The following is a 14,146-nucleotide window of genomic DNA, read 5'->3' on the forward strand; positions in this document are numbered from 1 at the left end:
CACCTGCAAAGGGTTCCTGAGCCTTTAAATGGTCTCTCAGTCTGGTTCAGTAGGAATTACAATCATGGGAAAGACTGCTGACCTGACAGTTGTGCAGAAAACCATCATTGACACCCTCCATAAGGAGGGAAAGCCTCAAAAGGTAATTGCAAAAGAAGTTGGATGTTCCCAAAGTGCTGTATCAAAGCACATTAATAGAAAGTTGTGTGGAAGAAAAAGGTGCACAAGCAGCAGGGATGACGGCAGCCTGGAGAGGATTGTCAGGAAAAGGACATTCAAAAGTGTTGGGGACCTTCACAAGGAGTGGACTGAGGCTGGAGTCAGTGCATCAAGAGCCACCACACACAGACGGATCCTGGACATGGGCTTCAAATGTCATATTCCTCCTGTCAAACCGCACCTGAACAACAAGCAACGTCAGAAGTGTCTTACCTGGGCTAAAGAAAAACAGACCTGGTCTGTTGCTCAGTGGTCCAAAGTCTTTTCTGATGAGAGCAACTTTTGCATCTCATTTGGAAACCAAGGACCCAGAGTATGGAGGAAGAATGGAGAGGCACACACTGCAAGATGCTTGAAGTCCAGTGTGAAGTTTCCACAGTCTGTGTTGATTTGGGGAGCCCTGTCATCTGCTGGTGTTGGTCCACTGTGCTTCATTAAGTCCAGGGTCAACGCAGCCGTCTACCAGGAGATTTTGGAGAACCTCATGCTTCCTTCCGCAGATGAGCTTTATGGGGATGCTGACTTCATTTTCCAGCAGGACTTGGCACCTGCCCACATTGCCAAAAGCACCAAAACCTGGTTCAACGACCATGGGATTACTGTGCTTGATTGGCTAGCAAACTCGCCAGACCTGAACCCCATAGAGAATCTGTGGGGCATTGCCAAGAGAAAGATGAGAGACATGAGACCGAACAATGCAGAAGAGATGAAGGCTGCTATTGAAGCATCCTGGTCTTCCATAACACCTCAGCAGTACCACAGGCTGATAGCTTCCATGCCACATTGCATTGAGGCATTAATTGCTGCAAAAGGGGCCCAAACCAAGTACTGAGTACATATGCATGCTTATACTTTTCAGAGGTCCAATATTGTTCTATGTACAATCCTTGTTTTATTGATTGCATGTAATATTCTAATTTTCTGAGATTGTGGATCATGAGCTGTAAGCCATAATCATCACAATTATGACAAATCACGACTTGAACTATCTTGCTTTGCATGTAATGAGTCTATCTCATATATTATTTTCACCATTTAAGTTGCATTACTGAAATAAATGAACTTTTGCCCGATATTCAAATTTTTCGAGTTTCACCTGTATATTGTATAATCTCAAGGCACTTGTATGTTTTTTCTAAAGATCAGTTGAGTTGCTTGTTTAGAATATTTGGTGTTGTTGCCAGAAAGGCATGGTCTGCCTGGCCTTTTTATGTCCCCTGCAGTCCGCTTCAAGTGGTTCAGGATAGGCACATAGGGGGGGACACGCATGCACACACACACACACTTTTTGTCATATTGTTTGGACAAACAAATTTTCTCTTGTGAATGGTGTGACACATTAAAGTAGAACTTCACTCTCTCAATCAACATGGTGATATTTTTTGTTTTAAACTTTTTTTTTTTTTTTACATTTCTTCAGTTACTTCCTTGTTTCCAGGCCTAGGCAAATTATGTCATATATCCCAGGAGTTTTCAGGAGGGGAGTAGGAAGGGTTTTCTCAGCTAAGCATACCCTCCTGCATGCATGCCTAAGCTAAAGGTAGATGGATTCCAGGAAGTAAGTACTACGTAAATCATCTGTCCCTACTCAAAATGGCCACAGCAGAAATGCTAGAAGCTGTTTGTCAAAGTGATTTCTCAGCAAAATAAAGCATGGAGAAATGGATGGGTGCGTTTGCTTTTGAATTTAGAAAACTAAAAAGCATTTTTGGTTTGTGCTGCTGAAATGCAGTGCATGACTGTGCAATTGTCATTTAAATTGCGACAGCACTAAAAGATGAACATTGGCCTGGGCAGAAAGGGGGTGAAAGTGCTTGGTATTGAAGTGGTTAAAAGTACTTCATGTAATTGCTGTAGTACCTTCCCTACTCTGCGAACCAAAAAAAAAGTTGGCTTGAGTTTCATTTTAATATAAATTTGAATACCTTAAATTAACTTAATTAGATGCACATCATGATCTGCAAGTTTCTCATTTACTGTATGCCTGCTGCGCATTATAAAATAATTGTCCTGATTAGAATCAATGCAAATTGGTAAAATCAGTGACTGATATCTTGCTCTGGTCTTTTTATGTTTTCATGTTCCTTTAACAAAACAGAATATGCACACATTGTCTTGCCATTCCAGTCAGCAAGGTTTTATCTAATTTAGCCATAGTTGCAGGAGCAATCTGGAAGTATATTCTGGTGCTCTGTTTTTAGCAACAGGTTACTTGCAGATTTCCATCTTTACTCTTCAATTTTGTTAGGTTTGCAGTTAAGTACAGTGCTGTGAAAAAGTATTTGGCGCCGTCCCTTTTTTTTTTTTTTTTACATTTTTTTTTCATATCATCGAACAAGTTTTGATATTACACAAAGATAATTTGAATAAGTACAAAATGCAGCTTTTAACAGCTTCCCCTCTGCCCTATAGCAGAAGTACTGCTGCAGGGCGGTGCGGCTGCACAAAAAAATCACATATATATATATATATATATATATATATATGATTTGCATTCCCGGGTAGGGGGCCTGTGTGCCCCCCTACCCGCTCTGCCATTGGTGGTTACAGATGTCAATCACTGGGTCCCAGCCGGAGGTTCCCCACCGGCACCCAGCGATCGTCAAGTAACACTGACAAGGGAGAGACCTGTGTGTAAACAACACAAGTCTCTCTCCTGCCATCAGTATCATGCTGATGTGTACTTCTCTGCACAGCACATGATATAAAACAGCACACAGTTAACCCTTTATTGCCCCAGATGTTAACACCTTCTTGCCCAGTGTCATTAGTACAGTGTCAGTGCTTTTTATTAGCATTGATCACTGTATTAGTGTCATTGTGATGTCAGTGGCAGTTAGTTCCCCCCCCCCAATGTCAGAATGCCCACCACAGTCCCGCTATAAGTCGCTGATTGCTGTATAGTATAAAAAAAAAAATCGTGTATATATACCGCCATTTGTAGATGCTATAACTTTCATGTAGACTGATTATTTTACATGTATTGGGATTTTTTTTAAGCAAAGACATGTAGTAGAATACATTTTGGCCTAAATTTATGATGAAATGTGATTTTTTTAAAAAAATTTTACTGGATATGTTTTGTAGCGAAAAGTCAAAAATATATATATTTTTTTTCAAAATTGTTGGTCTTTTTTTGTTTATAGAGCAAAAAAGAAAAAACACACAAGCGATTAAATACCGCTGAAAGAAAGCTATATTTGTGGGAAAAAAGGACATAAATTTCATTTGTGTGCAGCATTGCATGACCACGCAATTGTCAGTTAAAGTAATGCAGTGCCATTTCACAAAAAATGGCCTGGTCAGGAAGGGGGGGGGGGGTGGAGAACAAGTGGTTAAATGATGATTTCATTTATTAAGAGAAGAAAAGCTTCCCAAACCTGCCTGGCCTTATTTGAAAAAGTAATTGACACCCCCTTTTTCCCTTGCTGAAACATGAATGAGCTGTGCTTAACCACATTTTTTGGAAAGCCGAGTTACATTTCACTTGCCACACTCACACCTGATTACGGCAAGACCCATTGAATCAATAAATCACTTAAAGTGGTTGTAAAGGTTCAAGGTTTTTTACCTTCATGCATCCTGTGTGCAGCAGTCCCCAAGCCCCCTCAATACTTACCTGATCCCCATCGTGATCCAGTGATGTGCAAGACAGCTTCTGTTGTCCCGGATCTCTGCCTCTTCATTGGCTGAGACAGCAAGCTGGAGCCATTGGCTCCTACTGTTGTCAATCACAGCCAGTCAGTCAATGAAGAGAGGGGAGGCGGGGCCATGCAGTGGCTTGGGAACACGCTTGCTTGGGTGCCACCATAGCAGGCTGCTTGCTTTGGAGGGCACCCGACAGAACGGAGGAGCCAGGAGCGCCAACGGGGGCCCCTATAAGAGGAGGATCCAGACTGCTCTGTGCAAAACCATTACACAGAGCAGGTAAGTATAGACATGTTTGTTATGTTACAAAAAAAAAACCTTTAGTTTCACTTTAAATAGAAGCTGTCTAACAAAGTGAAGCATTCTAAAAGATCTAAAAAAACACACATCATGCCGCGATTTAAAGAAATTCAAGAACAGATCAGAAACAAAGTAATTGACATGCATCAGTCTGGAAAGGGTTACAAAGCCATTTCTAAGGCTGTGGTACTCCAGCAAACCACAGTGAGAGCCGTTATCCACAAATGGAGAAAACTTAGAACAGTGGTGAACCTTCCCAGGAGTAGCCGGCCTACCAAAATGAAGAGCATGACTACTCATCCAAGAAGTCATAAAAGAACTTAGAACAGCATTGAAGAACTGCAGGCCTCATTTGAGTTACAAGGCAAAAGCCACTGCTGACCAAAAAGAGCATAAAGGCTTATCTCACATTTGCCAAAAACATTTTGATTATTCCCAAGACTTTTGGGCAAATATTCTGTGGACTGATGAGACAAAAGGTGAACTTTTTTTAAAGGTGTGTGTCCTGTTACATCTGGTGTAAAACTAAAACAACATTTTGTAAAATGAACATCATACCAACAGTCAAATGTGGTGGTTGTGTGATGGTCTGGGGCTACTTTGCTGCTTCAGGACGTGGACAACTTGCGATAATTGATGGAACCATGAATTCTGCACTCTATCAGAAAATCCTGAAGGAGAATGTCCGGCCATCAGTTCGTGACCTCAAGCTCAAGCGCACGTCCACCTCTGAATGGCTCACAAAAAAACAAATTAAAGATTTAGAGTGGCCTAGTCAAAGTCCATACTTAAATCCAATTAAATTGCTGTGGCATGACCTTAAACAGGCAGTTCATGCTCGAAAACCCTTCAATGTGGCTGAATTAAAACAATTCTGCAAAGAAGAGTGTGTGAAAATTCCTCCACAGCAATGTCAATGACTCCTTGCCAGTTATCACAAACGCTTGATTGCAGTTGTTGCGACCAAGGGAGGCACAACCAGTTATTATGTTTAGGGGCAATTACTTTTTCACATAGGGCCTGGCAGGTTTCTGCAGCTTTTTTCCCTTAATAAATGAAATCCTTATTTAAAAACTGCATTTTGTATTTACTCAGGTTGTCTTTGTGTAATATTACAATTTGTTTGATGAATGGAATAATTTGATTTTGACAAACATCAGGAGGGGCAAATACTTATTCACAGCACTGTATATGCCCTTTATAGAAAAGGATATTTGATCCAACATATTTGCAGTGATCAGACATTTTGAAAGTGAAGATCACAAAGAATGAGATAGATGAGTAAAGATCCTTCACATGAACTGATCCCAATGCAATGCTTTATTTGGTAGTTGTTCCATTTCTATGATACTTCTAGTTAGAAAATTACACTTTCTTAGCTGAAAATAGCTAATGTATGCAACTGAACTGTGTACAGGAGTGTCTGGTCTTCTAACATATGTTATAAACTAGATATTTACACTGCAATTCTGTACTGACCAATACACACAGTTTGCTATGACGTGTTTTGCACTGCACTTTATCTGAGACTGGACAAACAGGAGCATGTGTGCAGTTAATGCATGTAAATAGATTGGTAGTGTGTACTACCAGCTTGACAGATGTACATTCATCATACTCTTTCAATAATCCTTTTTTTTTTTTTTTTTTACACAGGACCGTGGTAAAATGCAGTATTGCTAAGTCCCAGGCACTGTACAGCGCACAGAGGGGTCTGCGAACAAGCAATGCTGCTGTGTTCAAAGTTGGAGCAATCAGCATTAACATTCCACAGCACCCAGCTACGTTGCACAGCATGATGGTGCGCAGTTCTCACCAGCTCTCGAAGCAGATCTCAGACCTCATCAGACAGCCTTCAACAGTGTGAGTTGTGGTAAACATCAGAAATGATTTCAGTTGGCCTTTCGTTTACATATGCTCAAAATACAGTGTCAGACTAATCTGATTGAATTTTTTGACCATATTACCAATGTTTTGGGCCAGGAGGGTTCTGTGGATATAGCATATCTTGATTTCAGCAAGGCATTTGATACAGTGCCACATAATGAACTAATACAAAAGTTGTACAAGCTAGGACATAACCCTTGGGTGGTTCAGTTGATATGCAGTTGGCTAAAGGATAGATATCAGAGTGTGATTGTAAATGGGGTTCGTTCGAAACAGAGACCAGTCACTGGGGGTGTACCACAATGCTCTGTACTAGGTCCTGTTCTATTTAATCTATATGTAAGTGATATAACTAAAGGTTTGTTAGGCAAGGTATGTCTTTTTGCTGAACAAGCAATGCTGCTTTGTTCAAAGTTGGAGCGATCAGAATTACCATTCCACAGCACCCAGCTACGTTGCACAGCATGATGGTGCGCAGTTCTCACCAGTTCTCAAAACAGATCTCAGACTTCATCAGATGGCCTTCAACAGTGTGAGTTGTGGTATACATATCAGAAATTATTTCAGTTGGCCTTTCGTTTACATATGCTCCAAATACAGTGTCAGACTAATCTGATTGAATTTTTTCACCATATTACCAATGTTATGGGCCAGGCTGGTGCTGTGGACATACCATAGCATATCTTGCTTTCAGCAAGGCATTTGATACAAATAATGATCTAATACAAAAGTTGTTCAAGCTAGGACATAACCCTTGGGTGGTTCATTGGTCTTGTTCTATTTAATCTATATATAAGTGATATAACTAAAGGTTTGTTGGGCAAGATATGTCTTTTTGATGATTATACAAAGATATGTAATAGAGTTGACATTCCTGGAGGTGTCTAACATGGAGCATGATTTGGCATTGCTGGAAGATTGATCCAAGAAGTGGAAACTGCAGTTACATTTTTCTAAATGGAAAATAATGCACCTAGGGCAAAATAATAATAATAAACATTGGGGGTACAGTGTTGGTTAGCACTACAGAGGAAAAGGATTTGAGGGCACTTATTGCAGATGATTGCAAAATGAGCAAGCAGTGTGACCAGGCAGGGGGAAAGAGAATAGAATTCTAGAATGCATCACTAGAGGGATCACCAGCAGGTGGAAGGAGGTCCTGATTCCTCTATATAGAACTTTAGTGAGACCTCATTTAGAATACTGTGTCCAATTCTGAAGACCTCACTTACAAAAATATATTGATAAGAAAGAACAAGTCCAGAGACGAGTAACAAAATTGGTGAAAGGTTTGGGGTATAAAACATATCAGGAACGACTTCGGGAACTTATTATGTACAATCTGGAGAAAAGAAGAGAAAGGGGGAGACATAACTGAAACCTTTAAATACATCAAGAGGATGAATAAAGTTCAGGAAGGCAGCATTTTCAATATGAAACCAAAATCAAGAACATGGGGACATGACCTTAACATGACACCAACAATGGAGCATTATTCCTGTCACTGACACCAACCATGGGGCATAATTCCTTCCACTGACACCAAAATGGGGCACTATTCCTTCCACTGAAACCAACAATGGGGAACTATTTCTCCCACTGACTTCAACTATTTCTCTAACAAACAATTTTCTAACAGTGTATGTGGTCCATTCATCTTTTAAATGACATTCAAATGTTCTGAGAATTTTCATACGAATTTTCCTAAGAATTTTAGTTCTAAATTCTATCCCTCTATGCTTTAGGTAGCGTGAGCATTTTAAGTACCATGTACTACATAGAAATGTATATGCTGTATGACCGGTTATGTCTGTTGTATTACATTACTGATATCAATGGAGAAAATGTGGACAATGATGAGTTTCTTTTTATGACATTTTATGGATGTGGGTAAGTGAATGATAATAAATGCATGACGAGCCTAATACAAATACTGTTCCCACAGTTTATTACAAATTATGAATGAGCCCTCTGCATACTGCTAAAGACCCTTTCTAGCAAGCTTTGTATCAAAACAGGGATATATATATATATATATATATATATATATAATAACAAAACCCATTTGGTGCTAAAGGGCTGTGACCATGTTAGCACTAGAAATTCTGAATGAACCCTCTGCAGACCGCTATACCCCCTTTCTAGGAAACTGCATAAACTCAGGGATTTTTAGTTCACATACATTGCAGTGCATGTTTAGGCTGGCCAACTGCATCATAGTAATCCCTCTCTGGCCAGTTCCTACTCTACTCTAAAGAAACTTAACCTATAAAGCATGTCTTTGGAGTGGGAGAAACCAGAGTACCCAGGGGAAACTCACTTAACCACTTGCCTACCGGGCACTTTTACCCTCTTGCTGCCCAGATAAATTTTCAGCCTTCACTGCTGTTGCACTTTGAATGACAAAAAAAAGAGCAAAAAATGTGAAAAAAAAAGTTTTTCTTTGTTTCTATTACAAAATTTTGCAAACAGGTAATTTTTATCCTTCACTGATGTGCTTTGATGAGGCTGGACTGATAGCCAGCACTGATGGGCACTAATGAGGCTGCACTGATAGGCAGCACTGATGAGCACTTATGAGTTGAAACAGATAGGCAACACTGATGGACACATATGAGGTGGCACGGATAGGCTGCACTGATGAGGCGGCACTGGTGGGCATTGATGAGGAGGCACTGATGATGTTGCACTAATATGCAATAATGATGGGCACTGATAGGCGGCACTGACTGGCGCCAATGACTGACAGCACTGACTGGTGGCACTGCTGGGTGGCGCTGCTAGGCACTGATGATTAGGGCACTAATAATCAGTGCTCTGACTATCAGTGCAGATCTTCTCCGTGACATTTGCCGGTTATTGGCAGTGCTTTCCTCACACTGTGACAGCGTGAGGAAAGTGCTGCCAATGACCGGCAACTGTATTTACTTTTTGATCTGCTTTGTCATTGGACAAAGCTGATCACGTGGTAAAAGGCCGCTGTGATTGACCTTTTACCTAGTCATGTGATCAGCTGTGTCCGTAGGACACAGTGATCACTGACAGCACCGGGGGACATGTTCTGGGAGGACGTCATATAATGCCCTCTCAGAACTCAACAACCGTGCTGTAGCAGTCATTCGGCTATAGTGGGGTTGTAAAGTGGTTAAGCACAAGGAGAACATGCAAATTCCATGCAGGTATTATCGTGGTTGGAATAAGAGACCAAGGTTCCAGTACTGCAAGGCATGAGTGCTAACAACTATGCCACTGTGCTGCCTGTATGTAACTAACTATCTATCTGAAAAGATAATGGAAATGGTTGCCTTGGTCTTGGATGATGTTGATCATCTACCCACAATTCGGCAGCTGTATCTGTGGGGAGAGAAAAAAAAACATGTATTAGTGGTTTTTTAAAAGAATTCATATCCAACAACAAATGTTCTAAATAATTTTACCAGCTAACAAAACAATCACTGTTACCCAACAATGTCAAGGTGAGCTGTTTAGGGGGGAAAGGGTGACTGATAAAAGACACATACCGGAATCAGCCAAGTGACCATCTGCCGGCTCAGGGGACAGATTCCTGTCTCTTGTATCCATTTCCTGATTCATCCATAGCAGTTAAAAAAAAAACACCCAATAAAATGTTTTCTTGTTTTGTTTTGCATAGAGAAGGGAAAGCTTAGAACCTCTGTTAGATTTTGCTTTCTGGGACACCAATGGGTTCTACTCATATTCTTCTCATTAATACTAGGAGCTGGTGGTCATGATTCTGAGTAAATACAAAGCTCCAGTGTCAATAGGCTATGTTCACAAAGCTTTCACACAAGGATGAGGATCCTTATTTTCCAGAAAGTGACCATTTTGGTAGTTGGCAGGAATAATATTGTAATGGGGAAATCTATCCTTGTATCTCGCATAGCTTGCCTGCTGCTGATGTCATTGGTCAGTTATTCAATTTGCACAGTTCGCACTCCCAGATTAAACTCCATAGTAATAACTGGGTCTATGGAATAAAATTCTCCAGGGATGATAACGGCCATCCATCCATAATTTGGTAGATCAAACATGGACTGTAGGTGAGAGAAGAAAAGTCAGATTTCAAAATAATTTTAAATGACTAAAAAAAAGATGGGGGTGTGGCTTGGATGCTGACTGAGATGGCCGCCTAACCTACTCACTCCAACATACAGAGCTCTGCTTCTCACCCTGCAGAAGAAATCTACTACCCAGACCATGGGGAAATCGGACCAGAACTCTTCCACCCCACGATCCTGATCCACGCAGAATACGGGCACTCAACTCAGCCGCAACATACCCGAGCTATGTCGGACACAGCCGAGAGAGGCGGCAGCTTCCATTCGGCACCCAGACCAGGCCGCAAGCCCAGAACGGAGCCCACCCAGACTGCTCCCTTCTCAGCCAGATACTGCTGTATCTACTCCCGCTAGCAAAGCTCTCTGCATTGATGACCTGCGAGAGGTGGTGGCGGACATCAAAGAAACGTTGTCGGCAGCCATCTGACCTCAAGCTTTAATGTGCAAGTGGTGGCTATGCAATTAGAGGAAGTGGAAGAAACTATAGCCCTCCATGATGCTGTACTACAAGAGGTGAGGGGTACTACAGAAGCTCACGCTGCACATATTCGTGAGCTACATCTCCATATAGAAGACCTGGATAACAGGGGCAGATGCCATAACCTGCGGATAAGAGGGATCCCTGAAACAGTAGAATCTGGCCAACTACCTCAAACCGTTCTAGCTATATTCAACAACCTCCTAGATAGGCCACCGGACGCTCCAGTCGAGCTAGAACGCCTAGATAGAGCTGTTTGCCCCAGAAGCAGAGACACTGATCCTCCCAGAGACGTAATCTGCTGCATTGTAAGCTTCCACTTGAAAGAAGAGAAACAGGAGCCGTATTGTGTGTCATGAGGCCGAGGTTACATTATATCAAGACCTCTCCCATATCACCCTTCAACATAGGAAAGATCTGCGCCCTCCGCTTGAGCTCCTTCGCATCAGAGTAATTATTGTTGGAAGTTCCCCTTCTGCCTCACAGCCACCCACATGGGTCGCACAGCAACTCTGTGAGGCCTGGAAGATTTAAGAATGTTCTGCGAAGCTCTAGATCTGTCGGTGGTGGCACTACTGGATTGGTACAATGGTCTCTGCCTGCCATCCTTACCTGAGGGGGAACCATTGGATCTGCAGTTCCAGCATAGATCCTCGGCCTCCAGGCGCCCTAGATCTCCATTCCAGGAGTTACCGGCACCAGCGAACATGAAGAAAGCCAACTGGCTTCCCCTGCACATCGCAAAGCCAGGCGCGAATGAAACTGACGCCCGATGCTTCTTAATTTTTCTTGCGTAAGACCTCCTCCTACTCTAACCTGCTAGATATCACTCTGAGGTATGTTTTGCCCTCTAGACCCTAGTAACGGGCATATATATTTCAGATATTAAGCAATCAACTGATTGGCTATATTTGAGGACCGGTTTCCTGCAACACCTTTGATGTTGCAGGGGGCCTCTTTTCATAACGAGGCCCAGTGTTTGAGCGTTTGTAGGTTAACACGTAAATGCTATATTTTCACTACAGTCTATGTTATTTCTCAACTCCCAACAAAGTTCCTAAATGGTTAATGATGTTAATGGAGAGTGTATCTCAGAATATGTTGTATCTCACTGGTGATTGTGTTAATAACGTTAAATGAGTTTTTTGATTAATCATTGGGTAACGCTGTTATTTCCCTGGGATTACGTAAGAGCTCTCACCCGCAGTCCCATTTGGCAGGATATACCCGCTAGTGTATTGTTTTGAGACACCTCTGAGGATGCCATCTTAGACGAGGGGTATCATTAGTATCCAGTATGGCTCAGCCACACAGGAGAGAGGCCCTTCTACATGCTTCGCGCACAGTGATATAAGGATGATCCTCGGGGTAACACACTACACACCTGCTGCATGGGCCTCTGGCATTCTAGATGCACTATATTGATTTTATATACAGAGTTAAATTAGTCGATACACTGTGATAGATATGTTATCTTGCTCACAAAGGTATACTGGGTACACCTAGTGCTTTGCTCTCGGATATACTCCATATGGGGCATTCCCCTGTTCTTTAGGAGAGACTTGTAATCTGAACCAGCCTAAACTGACAGCCTGGAATATATCTGTTACAACCCCTTATAGGCATACCCCAAGAGTGGGAAATTATGGCGATGAGTGATACCATGGAGCCACATACATATACAGTCATGGCCGAAATTGTTGGCACCCTTGATATTTTTCCTGAAAATCAAGTATTTCACACAAAAAAGGTATTGCATTAACACATGTTTTGCTATACACATGTTTATTCCCTTTGTATGTATTGGAACAAATATAAAACAGAGGCAGAAAAGCAAATATGACATAATGTCACACAAAACCCCAAAAATGGGCTGGACAAAAGTATTGGCACCCTTAACTTAATATTTGGTTGCACACCCTTTGGAAAACATAACTGAAATCAGTCGCTTCCTATAACCATCAATAAGCTTCTGACACCTCTCACCCGGAATTTTGGACCACTCTTCCTTTGCAAACAGCTCCAGGTCTCTCTTATTGGAAGGACACCTTTTCCCAACAGCAATTTTAAGATCTCTCCACAGGTGTTCAATGGGATTTAGATCTGGGCTCATTGCTGGCCACTTCAGAACTCTCCAGCGCTTCTTTGCCATCCATTTCTGAGTGCTTTTTGACGTATGTTTGGGGTCATTGTCCTGCTGGAAGACCCAGGATCTTGGACGCAAACCCAGCTTTCTGACACTGGGCCCTACAGTGCGACCCAAAATCCTTTGGTAATCCTCAGATTTCATGATGCCTTGCACACAGTCAAGGCACCCAGTGCCAGAGGCAGCAAAACAACCCCAAAACATCATTGAACCTCCACCATATTTTACCGTAGGTACTGTGTTTTGTTCTTTGTAGGCCTCATTCCGTTTTCGGTAAACAGTAGAATGATGTGCTTTACCGAAAAGCTCTATCTTGGTCTCATCTGTCCACAAGACGTTTTCCCAGAAGGCTTTTGGCTTACTCAAGTACATTTTGGCAAACTGTAGTCTTGCTTTTTTATGTCTCTGTGTCAGCAGTGGGGTCCTCCTGGGTCTCCTGCCATAGCGTTTCATTTCATTTAAATGTCGACGGATAGTTCGCGCTGACACTGATGCTCCCTGAGCCTGCAGGACAGCTTGAATGTCTTTGGAACATGTTTGGGGCTGCTTATCCACCATCCGGACTATTCTGCGTTGCAATCTTTCATCAATTTTCCTCATCCGTCCACGACCAGGGAGATTAGCTACAGTGCCATGGGTTGCAAACTTCTTGATAATGTTGCGCACTGTGGACAAAGGCAAATCTAGTTCTCTGGAGATGGACTTGTAACCTTGAGATTGTTGATATTTTGCCACAATTTTGGTTCTCAGGTCCTCAGACAGTTCTCGTCTCCTCTTTCTGTTGTCCATGCTTAGTGTGGCACAGACAGACACACAATGCAAAGGTTAAGTGAACGTCTCTCCTTTTTATCTGCTTTCAGGTGTGATTTCTATATTGCCCACACCTGTTACTTGCCCCAGGTGAGTTTACAGGAGCATCACATGCTTGTAACATTCTTATTTATCCGCAGTTGTGAAAGGGTGCCAATACTTTTGTCCAGCCCATTTTTGGAGGTTTGTGTGACATTATGTCGAATTTGCTTTCTTTCCTCCCTTTTTTTGTTTTGTCCCAATACACACAAAGGGAATAAACATGTGTATAGCAAAACATGTGTTAATGCAATACGTTTCGTGAGAAATACATGATTTCCTGGAGAAATATCAAGGGTGCCAACAATTTCGGCCATGACTGTATAGCATACCATTTTGGCTTGAGATGTACCCTATAGCTGGCTAGATATGATTCCAGCTACATGATCCACAACAATGAGTTAGAAAACGTGGCCCTTTTACTCAAGACTTACCTCATACACTTTATAGCCCTGCAAACAAGTGTATCCCCCTCTCGGTAAATCCCCCTAGAGTCTAATTTACAATGTTGGAGTCACTTTCCTTATTTCATCAGCTCCT

At 42.0% G+C, this 14,146-nt stretch overlaps 1 protein-coding gene across 11 annotated transcripts in view; it reads left to right on the forward strand.

Moving 5' to 3' along the window:
* The window catches only part of BLTP1 (bridge-like lipid transfer protein family member 1), a 478,785-nt gene that overhangs the window by 360,956 nt on the left and 103,683 nt on the right, over window positions 1–14,146 (forward strand). For all 11 annotated transcript variants that reach the window (XM_089672161.1, XM_089672163.1, XM_089672166.1 and 8 more), the window contains one exon: window positions 5,824–6,030. In XM_089672161.1, the coding sequence (XP_089528287.1) occupies window positions 5,824–6,030 (207 nt within the window). The remainder of the gene's footprint in view (window positions 1–5,823; window positions 6,031–14,146) is intronic.

This window comes from Staurois parvus, unplaced genomic scaffold (assembly GCF_062004578.1).
Source record: "Staurois parvus isolate SC_StPar_1 unplaced genomic scaffold, SC_StPar_1.0 ptg000122l, whole genome shotgun sequence".
NCBI lineage: Eukaryota > Metazoa > Chordata > Amphibia > Anura > Ranidae > Staurois > Staurois parvus.